The 18,959-nt window shown below is 38.9% G+C and overlaps 1 protein-coding gene across 2 annotated transcripts in view; it reads left to right on the top strand.

The window, feature by feature from the left end:
• Nucleotides 1-18,959, top strand: part of LOC115218575 (DNA excision repair protein ERCC-1-like) — a 36,073-nt gene extending 17,114 nt beyond the window's left edge. Inside the window, exons 3-11 of one of the 2 annotated variants that reach the window (XM_036508162.1) lie at nt 1,310-1,379; nt 2,870-2,973; nt 6,905-7,004; nt 9,129-9,205; nt 10,050-10,149; nt 11,721-11,792; nt 15,592-15,660; nt 16,904-16,976; nt 18,410-18,959. In XM_036508162.1, the coding sequence (XP_036364055.1) occupies nt 1,310-1,379; nt 2,870-2,973; nt 6,905-7,004; nt 9,129-9,205; nt 10,050-10,149; nt 11,721-11,792; nt 15,592-15,660; nt 16,904-16,976; nt 18,410-18,435 (691 nt within the window). In that variant the 3' untranslated portion in view covers nt 18,436-18,959. The remainder of the gene's footprint in view (nt 1-1,309; nt 1,380-2,869; nt 2,974-6,904; nt 7,005-9,128; nt 9,206-10,049; nt 10,150-11,720; nt 11,793-15,591; nt 15,661-16,903; nt 16,977-18,409) is intronic. The other variant, XM_036508163.1, reaches the window with a different exon arrangement.

Below are 18,959 nucleotides of genomic sequence, written 5' to 3'. Positions count from 1 at the left end.
TATAAGCTTCCAATGCCCCCGTTTTTTCCATTGCAGGGGCTTATACGCTTTAATATTAGACTATTTCCTAAAGTCAGTATACAGTGAGGCTTCTAATTTTTCAATAAGCAATAATAGCCAGTGAAGCTGGAAAATAGTTTATTTAATATAACGTGACAGTCCCGTAAAGGGAATTACACCACCGCTGTTTAGCCCTAGGAAGCATCGACACTTCCTGTCGGCTTTATATTTGCAAAGGGGAGGCAAGCACCCCCACCAGCTAGGACTAGCAACCCGAAGACATGCATGTTTCTGGGTCTTGCCCGTCATCAGTCCAGGGTAGTGAGTCCCGCTAGCTGAGATGCCTGCCAAGCCTTTGCAAATATATATATTTACAGTGAAATCTAGTCACTGGTCACCGTAATTAGAAATATTGAATTTCTAAATGTCTCAAAGAGACATGAGCAGTGGTGGAGCGATAGAGTGGTTGTATGCTGTCAACATAACGTGACAGTTCCGTAAAGGGAATTACACCACCGCTATTTAGCCCTAGGAGGCATCGACGCTTCCTGTCGGCTTTGACACATTTTCTGTGTCGATTTAATGTAAGTTATTTAATGTAATGACGATTGTTGCTGAATGCTTTCTACATATTTATTCATACAATAACAGATTTGTGTCATGAAAGTAGCTAACACAGTGCTATTCGATTAAACTCCCCATGTCTCAGTCTAGTCTGCGTCTTATCCTCACTGTTGTGCTGTCATAAATTATGTGAAGTGCAATGAGAAAAGGAAGTGTCAGATTGCCTTCGTACATAGTTTGTGAAATCTCTCAAATATTAGTTATACTTGTAACAAATGTCTTTCTTTCTTTCTTTTCTTTTACTTGTTTCAGTCATTTTGACTGCGGCCATGCTGGAGCACCGCCTTTAGTCGAGCAAATCGACCCCGGGACTTATTCTTTTGTAAGCCCAGTACTTATTCTATCGGTCTCTTTTTACCGAACCGCTAAGTGACGGGGACGTAAACACACCAGCATCGGTTGTCAAGCAATGCTAGGGGGACAAACACACTCACACAAACACACACACACATATATATATATACATATATACGATGGGCTTCTTTCAGTTTCTGTCTACCAAATCCACTCACAAGGCTTGGTCGGCCCGAGGCTATAGTAGAAGACACTTGGCCAAGGTGCCACGCAGTGGGACTGAACCCGGAACCATGTGGTTGGTAGACAAGCTACTTACCACACAGCCACTCCTGCGCCTATTCACTGTTTCTTTCTCTAATGGTCTTTACTGGTCTGTTCTTTATTTTAGTGCCAACTCTGCTCAACCCACCGTGACCAGTAAAGCTTACAGTAATTCCATTATAGTTAACTCGAGACAGGTAAGATGTACTTTGTGTTTGTTTAAGAATCAAAACAATGATACTGTATTGCATATTAACCTTTACTTAACCATGCTTTCAGAAATGGCTGTTAATAATTCTCACATTTGTTTTATTTGTGGGCATGCTTTAGGGAAGGGTCATGTTTCTGAAAGTTTTGTTCTGTGCCGCAATGTAAAATTCCATTACGCAAAACTTATTGAATGTCATGCAAATATAAAATGTGACGCCATCGTCATGTGGTGGTGATATAAAATGTCAGTTGGTGACCAAAAAGAAAAATGATAATATTAAATTCTTGTAATGCAAATATGTGATTGAAAATATAGTTTATTTGGTAGCCAAAAGCTTACTGAATCTTTTGATACCCCTCATTTGAAAATCGGCAACTCGGATTTAGAATGCAAGGAACATACGCCTACACACATACACATATCACTTCACATCACCAACAATTCGGTGCGACACCAGTGCAGAATCACCTCCCTCCGACAAGTCATCCTAATGAGACGTCTGCGTTGGCTGGGTCACGTCCTCCGTCATCAACCAGGAGAATTCATCTACAAAGCAATTGCCCCAGCACCCTTTCAGGGTTGGCGAAAGCGATGTGGTGGACAAAGAAAAACCTGGTTGATAACAGTCAAGGCTGATCTGGAACCCAACTTAGGCCCCCATATCTACGGCATTTGCCGCTGCCAATAAGCATGTCATGTTCATGAGGGTTTTTAACCTTGCTAAATAACCACTTAGCATGGATCAGACAGTTTCCTCTGTTTTTGTTGACATGAATTGACCTTTCCTCAGTACAAAAGACTTGTATCAAAAGTTGAATGGTGTCAGTCACAAGATTTCATTAAGTGTCCTTGTGAGCTTTAAGACTTAATCTCACGGTTGTGATATTTTTTTATACAGTTATATATGTAAGAGATGAGGAATTTTGTACACTATTTACATTTGACGGATATTTGTCCTCATCTTGTTTGTTGTTAACACCTGTTTCGGCTGATATACCCTCCAGCCTTCTTCAGGTGTCTTGGGGAAATTTCGAACTTGGGTTCTCATTCTTAAGGTATTTTTCAATGATGATGATGATGACGACGACGACTACGCCACCACCACCACCGTTGTTGTTGTTGTTGTTCAGGTCACTGCCTGGAATCGAGCTCAGAATCTTGTAGCTAAGAGCACGGGCTACTAACCTCAAGGTTTTGAGTTCGATTCCAGGCAGTGGCCTGAATAATAATAATAATAATAATATCAACAACAACAACAACATCTTAGGAATGAGAACCCAGGTTCAAAATTTCCCCAAGATACCTGAAGAAGGCTTGGAGGGTATCTCAACCAAAACGTGTGTTAACAACAAACAAGATGTGGACAAATATCTGTCAAATGTAAATAATGTATTTCTTTTTGTGTCTATGAATTATAAATTCTAAAAAGCACATAATAAACCCATAGTAAATTAAAATAGATGTTTCTTTTTTCAGAGAGGTAATCCAATTTTAAAAGGTATCCGGAATGTACCATGGGAATTTGGCAACATTGTACCTGATTATGAAATGGGGAAAGCTTGTTGTGCCCTTTTTCTGAGGTAAAGTTATGAGTGCTTTATTCTTAAAATACTATCTTGTTACTGTGTTGATTTGCTGGTTTAAGTGTTCTCTCTCTCACTCTCTTCCTCTCCTTAACTCACTCTCCCTTTCTCTAATATGCTATCTATCTGTTTGTATATCTCTAGTTTCTGTTGTCTGAGATCACTGAGTTTGATGCTATTAATGTTCATCTTGAACAATTGTAAATTGATGGCTGAAGAAAAAAATATTAGATAGAATTGGAATTCCAGAGGGTCAACAGTTTGGAGTGGAGAGGCTGGGTATAAAGGTTAGTGTAGGGCTTGGGGTGGGGCAAAATACAGGCATTTGAGGGAGATGTAAGTGAGTCAGAAATGTCTGAGTGGAAGTGGAACAAAACCAGCCATTTATGATAAGTTGAAGCTACCATAATAATGATAGAAAAGAAGCAGTATGTTTGTGGAAAAGCAGCTGGATTATGTTGGCCAGTGACTTCATATTAATCATTGCATGACCTTAAGGAAGGGTATGAAAACTGTATTAAAAATACTGTTGTATATTAAATATAAAAGAAGTGTGTGTATGTGTATACAAACACATACACACGCATATAGAATAAAAAATATCCAGAGATTAGACTGGTCAATACATAGATAGAAAATTAAGATTTGACAGATTGGAGAGCCTGTACTGCTCAAATATTAACCCTTTTGATGCTAACCCACCTGAAACTGCCTCTGGCTCTGTTGTACAAATGTCTTATTTTCAAAAATTCTGCATTAAAATCTTCTACCAAACCTTTGTCACAATTTATGTTCCTAAAACTAGCTTAATGATAACTAAGTTATTTTACTATATTCTTTGTTATATTTAAAATTAATTGAGAGAAACATAGAGCATCTCAAAATAAATATGGTAATGAAAGGGTTAACAAGTTTTTCTGTGGTGTAGTAGGTACTAAGAATATGAGAGGGATAGGAACAGCTTGTTCAGACCATGTATGGGAGAACTCAAATGAGATCAGGATGAACAGCTTCCGAATTGAGGCAGTTAAGGTAGAGGTAGCTTAGTTCTTAGTCATCACCTTGTCTACTTTTGAGATTATCACAAAGGAGCACAAAATGTAATACCTTTAGCAGCACCTGTATGAGGACGTCTTGGGATCTTTTTGGTTTGAACGGCAGTTTTTTCTAGCGGTGACATATGAAATTGTCACCCATAATTATGACCCTAGTATCGGTCTATTGCATTTCAATCTGTTTTAGGGTTAGGGGTGGGGAGAAGGGTATCTTTTTTTCTTCACAAATGTAAATAAACCCAATCTGTTTCTTAAACGAGGGACATATCATACAGCACAGAATGTTTTTTTACTTCAATAGATGTCAGTGATTGGTTGAAATTACAGAAATTGAAGAAAAAAAACAACAAATATCTACAAACTATAGAATTTTCTCAATAAAGCCAAGAGAAAAAGATGTTTTATAAACACATTCTACCAGTATAAGAAGTTTAAAATTTTTTAGTTACCCAGAAATTATGTTAAAAATTGCCGTTCAAACCGAAAAGATCGCAGTCTTGTTATAGAATTGATTGAAATTGAAAGAGAAATTTAAATTCTAGAAAACTGGACATCAAGGTGAATTTGACCAGGACTAATGTAGCTAATAAGTAAAGCATGAAAAGCTGAGCAATTTCAGACAAGAGTGGAATGTATAGAAACTCAGTGCAGTTGCAGAGAATTGAAGGGTAGCATACTTTAGTTTAAGTACATTGACAAATAATAATAATAATAATGAAATTATTGTATACAGTGCTCAAGTGCACCACAACCTGTCAAAAGTGTGTATAAAGCATATGCAGTAATGTACAAATGTCTGGGAAGCTTGCGTGTTTATGGAGGGGAGAAAATCAGGTGTAGTGTTGGCGAATCTCAGGAAGCATGGAAGTTTTGAAGGATGCAGTGCTCTGACAACTAACAACTGATGCCGGCAGTTTGTTCCATGCTTCAGCAACTCTTAGCGTGAAAAAATGTTTCCGAAAGTCATGGTAGCTGTGCTGTTTTTCTGACTTTGTAAACATGTCCACAGGTGTTAGACAGGTGGAGTTTGAAAAGGTGCTCAGAGTTATTGTTTGTAAGATGGTTGAAAGGAACCAAAATGTTGATGCAACAGCAGCAAGACTGGATTATTTTGCTAAATCACTGCAACTAGCATCAGTGGTGAGGCTAGTCCATAATATGGTGGCTAATGTGACGAATAGTCGGGAGAGGTTTCAGAAATACCTGTTTATGTCGGTGAGTGACATCTGCGTTATTTCTCTGATAAAAGACAAAAAAGGTTACTTAACTCTTCTGTTTAAAATGTAATGCTGTGAGTCAGTGAATGAATACATGTTCAGTAAAGTTATTAGATGTGTAGTGGGAACATAAGGAACCACCTGAATGTATGCATGTTGAGAGAGCATTCATATATGTAAAAGGATTGGTTTCATCATCATCATTCATTTAGCGTCCGTTTTCCATGCTAGCATGGGTTGGACGGTTCAACTGGGGTCTGGGGAGCCTGAAGGCTGCACCAGGCCAGTCAGATCTGGCAGTGTTTCTACAGCTGGATGCCCTTCCTAACGCCAACCACTCCGAGAGTGTAGTGGGTGATTTTATGTGCCACCGACACAGGTGCCAGACGAGGCTGGCGAACGGCCACGCTCGGATGGTGTTTTTATGTGCCACCGACACAGGTGCCAGACGAGGCTGGCAGACGGCCATGCTCGGATGGTGTTTTTATGTGCCACCGACACAGGTGCCAGATGAGGCTGGCGAACGGCCACGATCGGATGGTGTTTGTTACGTGCCCGCAGCACGGAGGCCAGTCGATGCGGTACTGGCTACGGCCACGTTCGGATGGTTTTCTTGTGTGCCACCGGCACTGGTACCACAAAGATACAAATTCCATTGATGTTCATCTATTTTGATTTGTTTTGATTGATTTTCACTTGCCTCAACAGGTCTTCACAAGTGTCACAAGAAGGAAGGTATGCACAGGTGGACTGACTACGTCCCAGGTAGGGGCCACAGGTTATGGCCTGACTAGTCTTGCCGGGTCTTCGGATGGTGTTTTTATGTGCCACCGACACAGGTGCCAGATGAGGCTGGTGAAACGGCCACGATCAGATGGTGTTTGTTACTTGCCCACAGCACGGAGGCCAGTCGATGCGGTACTGGCTACGGCCACGTTCGGATGGTTTTCTTGTGTGCCACCGGCACTGGTACCACAAAGATACAAATTCCATTGATGTTCATCTATTTTGATTTGTTTTGTTTTGATTTGATTTGATTTGATTTGATTTTCACTTGCCTCAACGTATACAAAACAAAAAAACATTAGTGGGAGTTTAAAACACATTGTTGTGGTTTTTTTTGTTTTTTCCACACCTGATATTGATTATTAGTACTAAGTTCTGAAAGAAATATTTTGAGAGCTTCGTGTTATTCCATTCTGCTAACCATTCAATTATAAGGTGGTGAAAGTGGCAACAAAAAAATTCAGCAAGCTTCACTGAAATCCCATAAAATAGTGTGAAGAAATGGTTATCTCCCTTCTATTGACTCTCCACTAGAAGACCTTGTGTGTGTATATATATATATACACACACACACACATGCATGCATACATACATACATACATACATACATACATACATACATACATACATATATACATATATATATATATATAGATACATACATGATGGGCTTCTTTCAGTTTCTGTCTACCAAATCCACCCACATGGCTTTGGTTGGCCCGAAGCCATAGTAGAAGGCACTTGCCCAAGATGTTACACAGTAGGACTGAACCCAAAACAATGTGTTTGAAAAGCAAGCTTCTTAGCACACAGCCATGCCTGCACCCACATATATAATATGTTGTATAGCATTATTTTCATTTTCCTCAGTTTGCGGTATCACCAGTTGCACCCAGAATATATACACAAACGACTCGAGTCTCTTGGTAAAAGCTATGACTTAAGAATAATGCTTGTTCAAGTTGATGTGGTAAGGATTTCAGTTCCTTGATATTTTTTTAATTCTAAAAAAATTATTTTTATTTATTTATGTTCTTGAATAAAAATACTTACCCAATCTTTCCATATTAATTGTATTAATTAAATGACTATTTGTTTACCTTCATTTCAATCCTTACAGCAGCTTTTCTCTTGAAAAACACAGCATAACTTGTAAATACTTGGTGTCAGATAAGAGCAAGTTTCATTACACTTTTACTCTTTTACTTGTTTCAGTCATTTGACTGTGGTCATGCTGGAGTACTGCCTTTAGTCAACAAATCAAGCCTAGTATTTACTCTTTCGGCCCCTTTTACCAAACCGCTAAGTTATGGGGACATAAACACACCAGCACCGGTTGTCAAGCGATATTGGGGGGACAAACACAGACACACAAACATATACATGCACATATATATATATATATATATATATACACACACAGATATAAGAAGGGCTTCTTTCAGTTTCCGTCTACCAAGTCCACTCACAAGGCTTTGGTCGGCCTGAGGCTATAGCAGAAGACACTTGTCCAAGGTGCCACGCAGTGGGAATGAACCTGGAACCATGTGGTTGGTAAGCAAGCTACTTACCACACAGCCACTCCTGCGCCTACTGGTTACTTGAGTAGTAAACTGCTTGCTGGATCTTCTTGAAATGGCTTTCAGAGTACTTTATGGTTGAGTCTAAACAATAATATCAGGAATCTGTTATCTGTATTCACACTATATTTGTAGCTGCTGTCGAACTTCAGAGTATATTTTGGCCATCTCTCAGTGTGATAGTGCATCATATCTTGTGTATACATCATACATCCTGATAATTCTTCAAACGTTTTCCAACCACATTCGATTATTTTCATATAAGCACAAAGGTGCGTCATCATCATCGTTTAATGTCCATTTTCCATGCTGGCATGGGTTGGACAATTTGACTGAGGTCTGGAGAGCCAGCGGCTGCACCAGGCTCCAATCTGATCTGGCAGTGTTTCTGCAGCTGGATGCCCTTTCTAATGCCAACCACTCTGGGAGTGTAGTGGGTGCTTGTTACATGCCACCAGTACAGGTGCCAGTCAGGCAGGCCTGGCATCTTGTTCGAATGGTGCTTTTTACATGCCACTGGCATAGGCCATGTTCAGATGGTGCTTTTTACATACCACTAGCATGAGAGCCAGCGAAGAGTACTGGCATCGGACACATTCGGATGGTGCTTTATATGTGCTACCAGCATGGGAGCCAGTCAGACAAACCTGGCATCGACCACGTTCGGATGGTGCTTTTTACGTGTCACCAGCATGGGAGCCAGTCACGGGTCACTGGCCACAGCTATGATATAGGTTTTACTTGACTCAACAGGTCTTCTCAAGCATATCATATCTCCCGATGCATCAGGGGTACTCTTAACTGGGCCGGACATGCATGGCTGCGATCTCACTTTAGTTGTCGGGTCTTCCCAATCACAGCATATCTCCAAAGGTTTCGGTCTCCTGTCATTGACTCTGTGAGGCCCAATGTTTGAAGGTCATAATAACTTGTGATAAAACTGAAGTGAATTAAAGTTACAACCTGAAATCTAAACTGTTTTGATGACTCAGCTTGTCAAGAAATTCATTTGGCATCTCCAGTCACGAGACCCAGGTGCTGGGCTATTAAATGCAACCATTATGAGTTCAAATCTTGCCACAACCATATCAGTGCCTTAGATCTATTCCATCAAACTTGACCAAAAATACTCAGATGTTGTATTAATATATTGGGTTCAAATTTTGGCACAAGGCCCGCAAATTTGCAGGTGGGAGTCAAGTCAATTACATCAACCAGTGGTTGACTGGTACTTATTTTATCGACACCAAAAGGATGAAAGGCAAAGTTGACCTTGGCAGAATTTGAACTCAGAACATAAAGATGGACAAAATGCCACTAAACCCCGCGATCTAATGATGCTGCCTGCTTGCCACCATTCTGTTGTATTGATACATTGATAATGAAATGTATTATATTGTATTAACTGTAAAGTTTTCAAAATTTACTTATTATTGACAAGTTTCTAGTTTTAATGAGTTTTTTCTTTATTTTTTTACATTTGTCTTATTTCCTCATTTTCTTTTTCATTTCAGAAAGACTGTTCCTATCTTTTGAAAGACTTGGGGAAAATGTGCATCCTTGCCAACTGTACATTAATTCTTGCATTTTCGTAAGTTCTCTCACATGTGATTCTTATACATTTTCATTTTCTTCACAAATTTATAGCTATGTGCTTCTTCAAAGGAAAGCAGTTTATACCCTAAACATATTTAGCTAGTTGTAACACGTCTGTATTGATTGATTAATTAATCAGTTCATAATCTAACTGGGGTTCAATGAATGTGTCAGCTTTGACAGTGTGACAGAACAGTGTGACTTGATATGTTACAGTTTATACCACAATGATCATGCATTTTTATTTTGATCCTAACAAGGATATTTGGGGAAGAAGAAAATGTACTGTACCCCATTTAAGTACTTTATTTCTTAGAAAAATTACAACCCCTCTCAACTCCCATAGTGCTTCTTGATAATTACCACCACCTTTTGAGCTCACAATATTGCCAAGAAGGAAGTTACCACACAGGTTAAGAACCATTGAATTGAGGCTGTAACAGTTTTAGGTGGTGAGTTAGCAGAATTGTTAACACACTGGGCAAAATCCTTTGGCATTCACATAATTCTGTCAAAAGTGATGCTTTTTTATTCACATTGTTCTGAGTTATTCATACATTATCTCATAGCTTTGAGATTTTGATGATGCAATTGTTTACTTCTAGAATGACATTGTAGGGTTGGTGTAAGAGGCTACATCTGGCCAGTTTGACCATAAAACAGAATATTTTGGCCAGATATGACTGGTTTAAATGTTAAAGGGTTAAAGTACTTATGGTTTTTTTTTTTCCTTTTAACTTTTGTCCAAATAAAATTTTGAGGTAATTTGATGTATTGAGATAATAGAATTTATCTCAATATATTTTAATGGTTCTTGGATTATTTTCTCCTTTCTCTAGAGCTGAAGAAGCTGGTCGTTATCTTGAAACATATAAAGTCTATGAGAATAAACCACCTGATGCCATCATGGAAAAGTCTGATAAAGATTACATGTCAATGGTAGGTTGGTTATTAATATAGCTGAGATACATTTTTGATGTAGTACATTCTGTGACAAAATCCCAAAATGTAATAATACTATTTCTTTATGGATGATGAAATCATCCATAAAGATACTCTCAACAATATGTTCTTAAATATGGTTTCTGATTACAAATATCTTGAGTCATACATATCATCATCTGAAAAAGATTTTCTAACTAGAAAGGGTATGGCCTGGTCAGCCTCTAATGACATGCATAAGATCTGGTCATCAAATCTAAGTAGAGATTTCAAACTTAAAATCTTCAAAGCCACAGTCGAACCAATTCTACTATATGGCTCAGCAACCTGGACGTTATCAAAGAAGCTTGAGAGGCAGTTGGATGGAACTTACACTCGCCTCCTTATGAGAGCTCAAAATATCTCGTGGAAATGGCATCTAACCAAAGTGCAAATATATGGGAAACTACCACCTGTATCATCTCTTGTGAAAGGTAGAAGAGTCCAGTTTGTTGGACATTGTTGTAGAGCTGAAAATGAGGTAATTTCTACTCTTCTCCTCTGGAAGCCATACCAGAAGGCGCACACTCTCCTACCCTGATGTAATCTCCAGGGATACAGGCATCCAGCAACAGGACCTCCGTAATGCTATGATGGACCGTGAGGTCTGGCGTAACATAGTAAATTCCATTGTCTCGACCACAGTCGAAGAAGGAAGATTTCTTTATATTCTAACTCACTATATTAGTGTAAATGTGCTTAATGAGAAAATCTCCAATGTTTATAATAGATTAATAATCAAGCAAAGACTTTATCTGAATTATCTTCAAGTGGAGTATAAAATTTAGAGACGATGCTGTAGAATTACATCAGTGACCTGGTTACAGTTGATGCAATGAAAATTTTAATGCCAAATAAATATTCAAGTAAAGTTAATGGCTATGTGGTAAGTAGCTTGTTTACCAACCATATGGTCCTGGGTTCAGTCCCACTGCGTGGCACCTTGGGCAAGTGTCTTCTACTATAACCTCAGCCCTACCAAAGCCTTGTGAATGGATTTGGTAGACGGAAACTGAAAGAAGCCCGTCGTATATATATGTGTGTGTCTGTGTCAGACACCCGAACATTGCTTGACAACCGATGCTGGTGTGTTTAGGTCTCTGTAACTTAGCAGTTTGGCAAAAGAGACCAATAGAATAAGTACTAGGGTTACAAAGAATGAGTCCTGGGGTCGATTTTCTCAACTGAAGGTGATGCTCCAGCATGGCCACAGTCAAATGACTGAAGCAAGTAAAAGAGTATTTGTTTTTGAACGGTTAATAAATCTTTATCATGCTGCAGTCATTTTACTTTCAACACAGTCTTAGTTCAAATGAGCATACAACCAAAACTGATATTTTTGAAATTGCCAAATGTGTATTCAATCTCATTGGTAGGGGTTTAAAAAACGTGTTTTTTTTTATTATGATTCAATTTATTAATGGTCTAATGTACATATAAATGTATTGTTTTACTATATTACAACATCTCAACTACAAAGTCGTGCCTGTACTTATAATTTATATATGGTCTTATTTTCTTTATTACAGCTGACAGAATGTTTAACTTCTGTGAAGCAAATCAACAAGACTGACTGTGCCAATATCATCTCCAAATTTATGGTGAATATATTTTCCTAATTATCAATGTTTCAGAATTTTAAATAAAGGGGAGACAGTGTCACGTGACAACTTGCTGGGGCTGCCTGCTGGAGCCTAGCAGCAGGTATTTAAAGGGAAAAATTTTGACAAGTCAGTCAGTCACCAGCTGACACTAAGAGGCCAGGGAACAGAAGAAAGAAGACATGCACCCAACACCAGAGCTGAAGACGCCTCCGAAAGGGGGGGCCCCCTGCCTCGTCAAAACGGTAGAGGAGTAGGGGCCGAAACCGGCTGTGGTTTCTGATGATGTCTTGAGCTAACTGGATCCTATAAAGGAGCTGTTGTGGTAGCAGACCATGAAACACAGTTGTAATTCCTCCTGGCTGAATTACCTCTGATGTTCCTAGCTTTCTTAATTCTGCCTGTAAAACTTTTTTGGGATTAGCTTAAAGATGAGAAGTATGGAATAGGAGAAAATAATATTTGCAAATGTGTCCTATTCATACCAGTGAGTAATAGACAAAAATGAAGAGTAAAGAGGATAAGATAACTCATAAGAGTTGTGTACTTTACATGGAACTCTGACAACTCATTGGATAGAATAAGAGATACTGTCCCATTTGGTTTCTCTATTATTGTTTGGTCTTCTTTAATCAAACAGATCAATCTAAATCCAAGACTACTTAATCCAATATGCTGTTCTTTTTTTAAATCAGTAGGATGTGATGTGAGGAAGATTTGGTTTGTTATTTCTAGTACTGCAGGTAACCATTTAGGGGTTGCTTTGTTGGCTTGCATACTCCAGTAGTCTTGTATTGCTGCTGAGGCTCCACAACAGCAACACTTTTCTGACTCTTCTAACAGTTTATGAGTAACATCAAGCTTGCACATTTTCTAAATAGTTCATCATCACCATCATCATTTAACATCCATTTCCCATGTTGTCATGGGTCAGTCAGTCAGTTTAACAGTAGCTGGCCAACTGAAGAGCTGCCCAGATTCCATATCTGGTGTGGCATGGTTTCTACAGCTAGATGCTCTTCCTAACACCAACCACTTTACAGAGGGTACCAGGTGCTAGTAGAAACGTTAGCATGTCGGGCGAAATACTTAGCGGTATGTCATCTGCCGCTACATTCTGAGTTCAAATTCCGCCAAGGTCGACTTTGCCTTTCATCCTTTCTGGGTCAATAAATTAAGTACCAGTTACGCACTGGGGATCAATGTAATCAACTTAATCCGTTTGTCTGTCCTTATTTGTCCTCTCTGTGTTTAGCCCCTTGTGGGTAGTAAAGAAATAAATATTTTGTCTACCGCTATGTTCTGAGTTCAAATTCCGCCGAGGTCAACTTTGTCTTTCATCCTTTTGGGGTTGATTAAATAAGTACCAGTTATGCACTGGGGTCGATATAATTAACTTAATCCGTTTGTCTACCCTTGTTTGTCCTCTCTGTGTTTAGCCCCTTGTGGGTAGTAAGAAATAAATATTTTGTCTACCGCTATGTTCTGAGTTCAAATTCCGCCGAGGTCAACTTTGTCTTTCATCCTTTTGGGGTTGATTAAATAAGTACCAGTTATGCACTGGGGTCGATATAATTAACTTAATCCGTTTGTCTACCCTTGTTTGTCCTCTCTGTGTTTAGCCCCTTGTGGGTAGTAAAGAAATAAATATTTTGTCTACCGCTATGTTCTGAGTTCAAATTCCGCCGAGGTCGACTTTGCCTTTCATCCTTTTGGGGTTGATTAAATAAGTACCAGTTATGCCCTGTGGTCGATATAATTGACTTAATCCGTTTGTCTACCCTTGTTTGTCCTCTCTGTGTTTAGCCCCTTGTGGGTAGTAAAGAAATAGGTGCTTTTACACAGCATCGGCACATGTGTGTTTCCATGGCACCAGCACCCATGAACCCACAAGGCGAAGGGTGCAAGGCCAACCCTGCTTTTTACTTAGCTTGATGTGTCTTTTCAAGCACAGTAAACCACCAGGAGACTCAGTCCCTTGTCGTCCCCTCTGTGAGTCGCAACATCTGTAGATTCTTTCTCACTACTTTGTCCCACGTCTTCCTGGCTCTACCTTTTCCACATGTTCCTCCTACAATTAGAGATTGGCACCTCTTGATGCAACAACTCTTCATTCATATGCATTACATGGCCATACCAGAGCAGTCTTCTCTCTTGCATACTACATTTGATGCCACGTATATCTAGTTTTTCTCTCAAATCACTTACACTCTGTCATATATGCACACTGACATTACCCATCCAGCAAAGCATACCGGCTTCATTTCTTTCAAGCGTTTGCATATCCTCAGTAGTCACAGTCCATGTCTCACTGCCATGTAGCAGAGCTATTTGTACATCAGCATCATACAACTTGCCTTTCACTCTGAGGAAGAAGCCCTTTGTTACTAACAGAGGAAATAGTTTTCTAAACTCCACCCAGCCTATTCTTATTCTAGCAGTTGTGCTTTCAGAGCTACTTCCCCCACTACTAACTTGGTCGCCTAAATAACAGAAACTATCTACTACTTCTAAGGATATCCTCCTGACATTCGAAGGAGTCTATTTTTTTGTACATTCCTAGTGTTTAATGTACCTTCACATCTGCCACTGGAAGACTAACACTTTCTGTGTTAGACTTCCAGTGATACTGCTGTTGCACCTCTTATGTACCCATAGCTTGCACTGGGTACACCTTATGGAGTATCTCCCAACTCCTTTTCTGCATATCAAGCAGGGCCATCTCCCTTAAAGGGATTTGCGATTTGTCTGTTTTCCTACTTATCAATACTTTAGTCTTTGCTAAATTAATTCTAAGGCCCTATGATTCCAGTCCGGGCTTCATCAAGCAGGGCTATCTCCCTTAAAGGGATCTGTGATTTGTCTGTTTTCCTACTTATCAATACTTTGGTCTTTGCTAAATTAATTCTAAAGCCCTATGATTCCAGCCCGTGCTTCCATACGTAAAATATCTTCTCTAGTTCTGGTAGGGATTTAGCAATAATCTGAAATTTCTTCTTTAATTTTGGTACCGATTCAGCTATAAAGTTATAAATATTATTTAAAGTGTTGATAAAACAAAAGTAACTAATTATTTGTATTAAAAAACAAAAAAAAGCTAGCAAATAATTGATGAGAAATGAAATGAACCTTCACTCTAAAAGTAGTTATCTTTTTATTAGGCACAATACCAAACTTCTCTATGTGAGGTAGTAGGGTACTTACTTACTTGTGGCGACATTCACCCTGGGCGAGTTGAGTCAGCTTCTTCCACCACCCTCGAGGCATCTCGAACCATGGCAGTGGAAGAAGTTTCATGGGAATATGAATTTCAAAAGCGGTCTCCAACAATCCCACATGTAGAGACATCCTGTTTGCCGCAGATTGTTCGCAGACGCAGGAACAGAACAACCAAGGAGCTGCCGATTGCCGAAACAGACACTCCGAGGATTTTCACCAGAGCCGGGTTGTGGCCCTAATACCACTTGGTGTCAGACCAATCCGCCTTGGGTGGCCCTACCAGGAACCGAAGTTCCCGACGGCATAGCTCTGACACTACCCGTTGCCAGCGTCCCCACCACGGTGAGGAGGGGATGGACTTTGGGGACGTAGTATAGTAAATTGAATCAACTTTCAGACAATATTATTTGTGTCTATTTTATTGCTCTTCTCACGTTAAACAGATTTGATTTGAGCAGAATTTGAAGTGAGAATACTGATGTACAGAATTAATAGTTTTAGTTTTCTCAGTTGGTTGTAGGACAACATATTTGGAAAGAAGACTTTTAATTACCCCTATGATTATTCTGTATACTTTCAGTCGTTAGAGGCCGTCATTCAGAGTAATGAAAAAGATTTTACCTTTTGCCCTGGTTTGGGACCACGGAAGGTAAGTAGAAGTTTGCTCTCTCTCTCTCTCTCTCTCTCAAGGCTGGAGAAATGCCTGTCGCAAAGTGTGTTTCGTAAAAGATGGATGTCTATAGCAAGTATGTTGCGAGTGAAAGAACCTGTTTAAACGAGAATAAAAAAAAGGAGAAAGCAAAGTCTTCAGTGTGAGTATGTGGTTTGTGGGGTCAACCGTGCCCTCCACTTCATTTTTTGTTAATCACTCATTCTCATTTAATTGTTTGTTTATTCATACGTTTCGTCGCATTCGATACCCTGACCCCAACGTTTGTTTTGTCTGTCCTCGTATCGTCCCCTCTTTTTCTAAACCTTATGGTGAATAAAGAAATACTCTCTCTCTTTCTCTCTCTCTCTCATATCATTGTGGGTGTGTGGGTGATTGAAGACAGATTTGATATCCAACACTGGCACAGCTTTTTCTTAGTGTCTTGGAGTGTTTGCTGTCAATAATAGAATCTAAGAAAGATCCTGGTTCATTGTTGTGACCCTTTCCCCACTGCCTGGGACATGAAATGTAGCTGGTCAGGATACTAATTCACAGAATAGTATGTAGACTACTTGTCAGAGATAAGTGCCTTGACTATAGTGTTGTGCTAGCAGCTGATAGCCTGACATCATCATCGTCGTTTAACGTCCGTTTTCCATGCTAGCACGGGTTGGACAGTTCGACCAGGATCTGGGAAGCCAGGAGGCTGCACCAGGCTCCAGTCTGACATTATATGGTTTTAACCTGACTGTGCAGGAAATGTCACACACGCACTTCCAAAATCCTGATTTTTATTTCAGTGTTTGGTGGACGTTGAAAATATTATCTGTCATACTTGATGTTCTTTGAGCTATTTTCATGTAATTAAATAATTACTTGCATGTAATTAAAGATTTAACCAATTTGTAGGAAATAAATGAATTAAAAAATAATAATAATACTGAAATTAGTGCTCAGGTGCAGCACAACTTGTCAAAAAGTGCATATAAAGTATATGCAGTAATGTACAAATGTCTGGAAAGTGAACAGTGTATGAGTCAGATACATGCTTGTGTGTGAATGGAGGAGAGAAAATCAGGTGTAGCGTTGGTGAATCTCATGAAGCATGGAAGTTTTGAAGGATGCAGTGCTCCGACAACTAACGATTCCATGGGTAAATTACAAAAGTTTCTTGTTCTTTTCGACTGGAAGTGTCTAACAAAGATTCCTTACTTTTGGAACTGTCTTTGATTTCTTTCAGGCTGAGCAACTGTACAATGTTTTCCATGAGCCATTTTTGAAAAGAAGAAAACTACCGTCAAACAATGAAGAAGGTATACTCGTTTTCTCTCTCTCATGGTCTACTGACCAAAGCTTTCTGTGTGTTTTTGTGACCATGACAAGAACTCCAACTCTGCTTGCTCTAATTTTCCTGACTTTTGAATCAGATACTTCATTAATTTACTCAGCATAAATGTATGGTTGGAAAGGTTGCTCAGCAACCATGAGCTCCCAGGTTTGATTTCACAACTTGATATATTGAGCTAGTGTCATTTACCATTGCCTTGAATCAACCAATGTGCTGTGGGTGAAATCTGGATGATGGAAATTGCAGAAGCATGTTTGGTGCCTGTACCATTTAATACAAAGGTCCCAGTCTTCAGCCTTGTCACGCAATGTGCCTTGCTGGTTCTACCTGATGATTATATTAGGGGGATACACGTTAGTTGAATACTCAACGATCTTCATATTAATTCAGTGAACAGCTTATCATCATCATCATCATTTAGTGTTCATTCTCCACGGGTAAGACAATTTGACTGGAACTGGTAAAACAGAGAGCTGCACCAGACTCCATTCTGCTTTGGCTTGGTTTTTTGCTGTTGGATGCCCTTCCTAATGCCAACCACTCCCCAGAGTACTGGGTGCCGAATACTCATCACCAAACTGATGACAGTTCATTTATGTTTTAATTACTAGTAAGAAAGAAATTCGACTGTTATAGTAACTGCTATAAGGAAAACTATGCCACCTGTGGCCGGCAAGTAGAAGTGCATGCAAAAATATAAATCAGCAAAACCAAAGAAAGTTCCAGTGAGTGAGTCTTTATAAGGTGCTTTCATAGTATAAATTATGTACCTCTGCAGCAGGTATTAGTTTATTTACAGGTTCCATTACATATATTTTAAACTAATATATTGTATAGTACTTCAGTAGCATCCTTTCGGTTTGAACGGCAGTTTTTAACATAATTTCTGGGTAACTAACAAATTTTAAACTTCGTATACTGGTAGAATGTGTTTATAAAACATCTTTTTCTTTTGGCTTTATTGAGAAAATTCTATAGTTTGTAAGATATTTGGGTTTTTTTTTTTCTTCAATTTCTGCAATTTCAACCCAATCACTGACGTCTGTTGAGGTAAAAATACATTCTGTGCCGTATGAATATGTCCCTCGTTTAAGAAACAGATTGGGTTTATTTACATTTCTGAAGAAAAAAAGATACCCTTCCCCCACCCCTAACCCTTAACCCTAAAACAGATTGAAATGCAATAGATCGATACTAGGGTCATAATTATGGGTGACAGTTTCATATGACACCGCTAGAAAAAATGCCGTTCAAACTGAAATGATCCCTTCAGTATTTATGTCTCATTTTCTAGTTGCAAGTGCTTTTTGTGTTAAACATTTCACTAATCCATGTATTGAAATAATTTTAAATAAAAACCACCTATTCTGTGTCTGACTGGTACCCTTTCTCTTACAGTTGTTGAAACTAGCCCAAAGAAATAACCATTGCTGGTCAGCCTAATTTTTCTGATCACGGAAAGAACACAGCAACTACGATGGGGACAAAACAGAAAAGCTGTTCAGTTTCTCATCAGCAACAAATGTGATGTATATTGTAACAAATGTATTGGATTAACTTGACAATACTATTGTTTTATATTTGTTTTAAGAAGCGGTATATGAAATGATGTAGCCTTTATTGAGATTTTTTGTCTGTCAACAAATCTCTAAAGCTTCTTGTAATTATGTCCATGTACACCTATAAATGCCATTTACCTGTATGCAACTGTACATACATACATACACACATACATACATACATACATACGTACGTACGTACGTACGTACATACATACATACATACATGCATGCATACATACATACATACATACATTTTTTTTTTATCTGAATAACCATTTGATGGTTGGATTCTCATTTTCAACTTTAATTGGGCTTCATTACTAATGACGTAACTTCTAACCCTGTTATCAAGTCACTAATGAAGCATAATTGAGTTAACAAAAAAA

Source organism: Octopus sinensis, linkage group LG13 (assembly GCF_006345805.1).
Source record: "Octopus sinensis linkage group LG13, ASM634580v1, whole genome shotgun sequence".
Classification (NCBI taxonomy): domain Eukaryota; kingdom Metazoa; phylum Mollusca; class Cephalopoda; order Octopoda; family Octopodidae; genus Octopus; species Octopus sinensis.
Note: the sequence above shows the minus strand (reverse complement) of the source record. Positions and strands in the feature narration are given on the sequence as shown.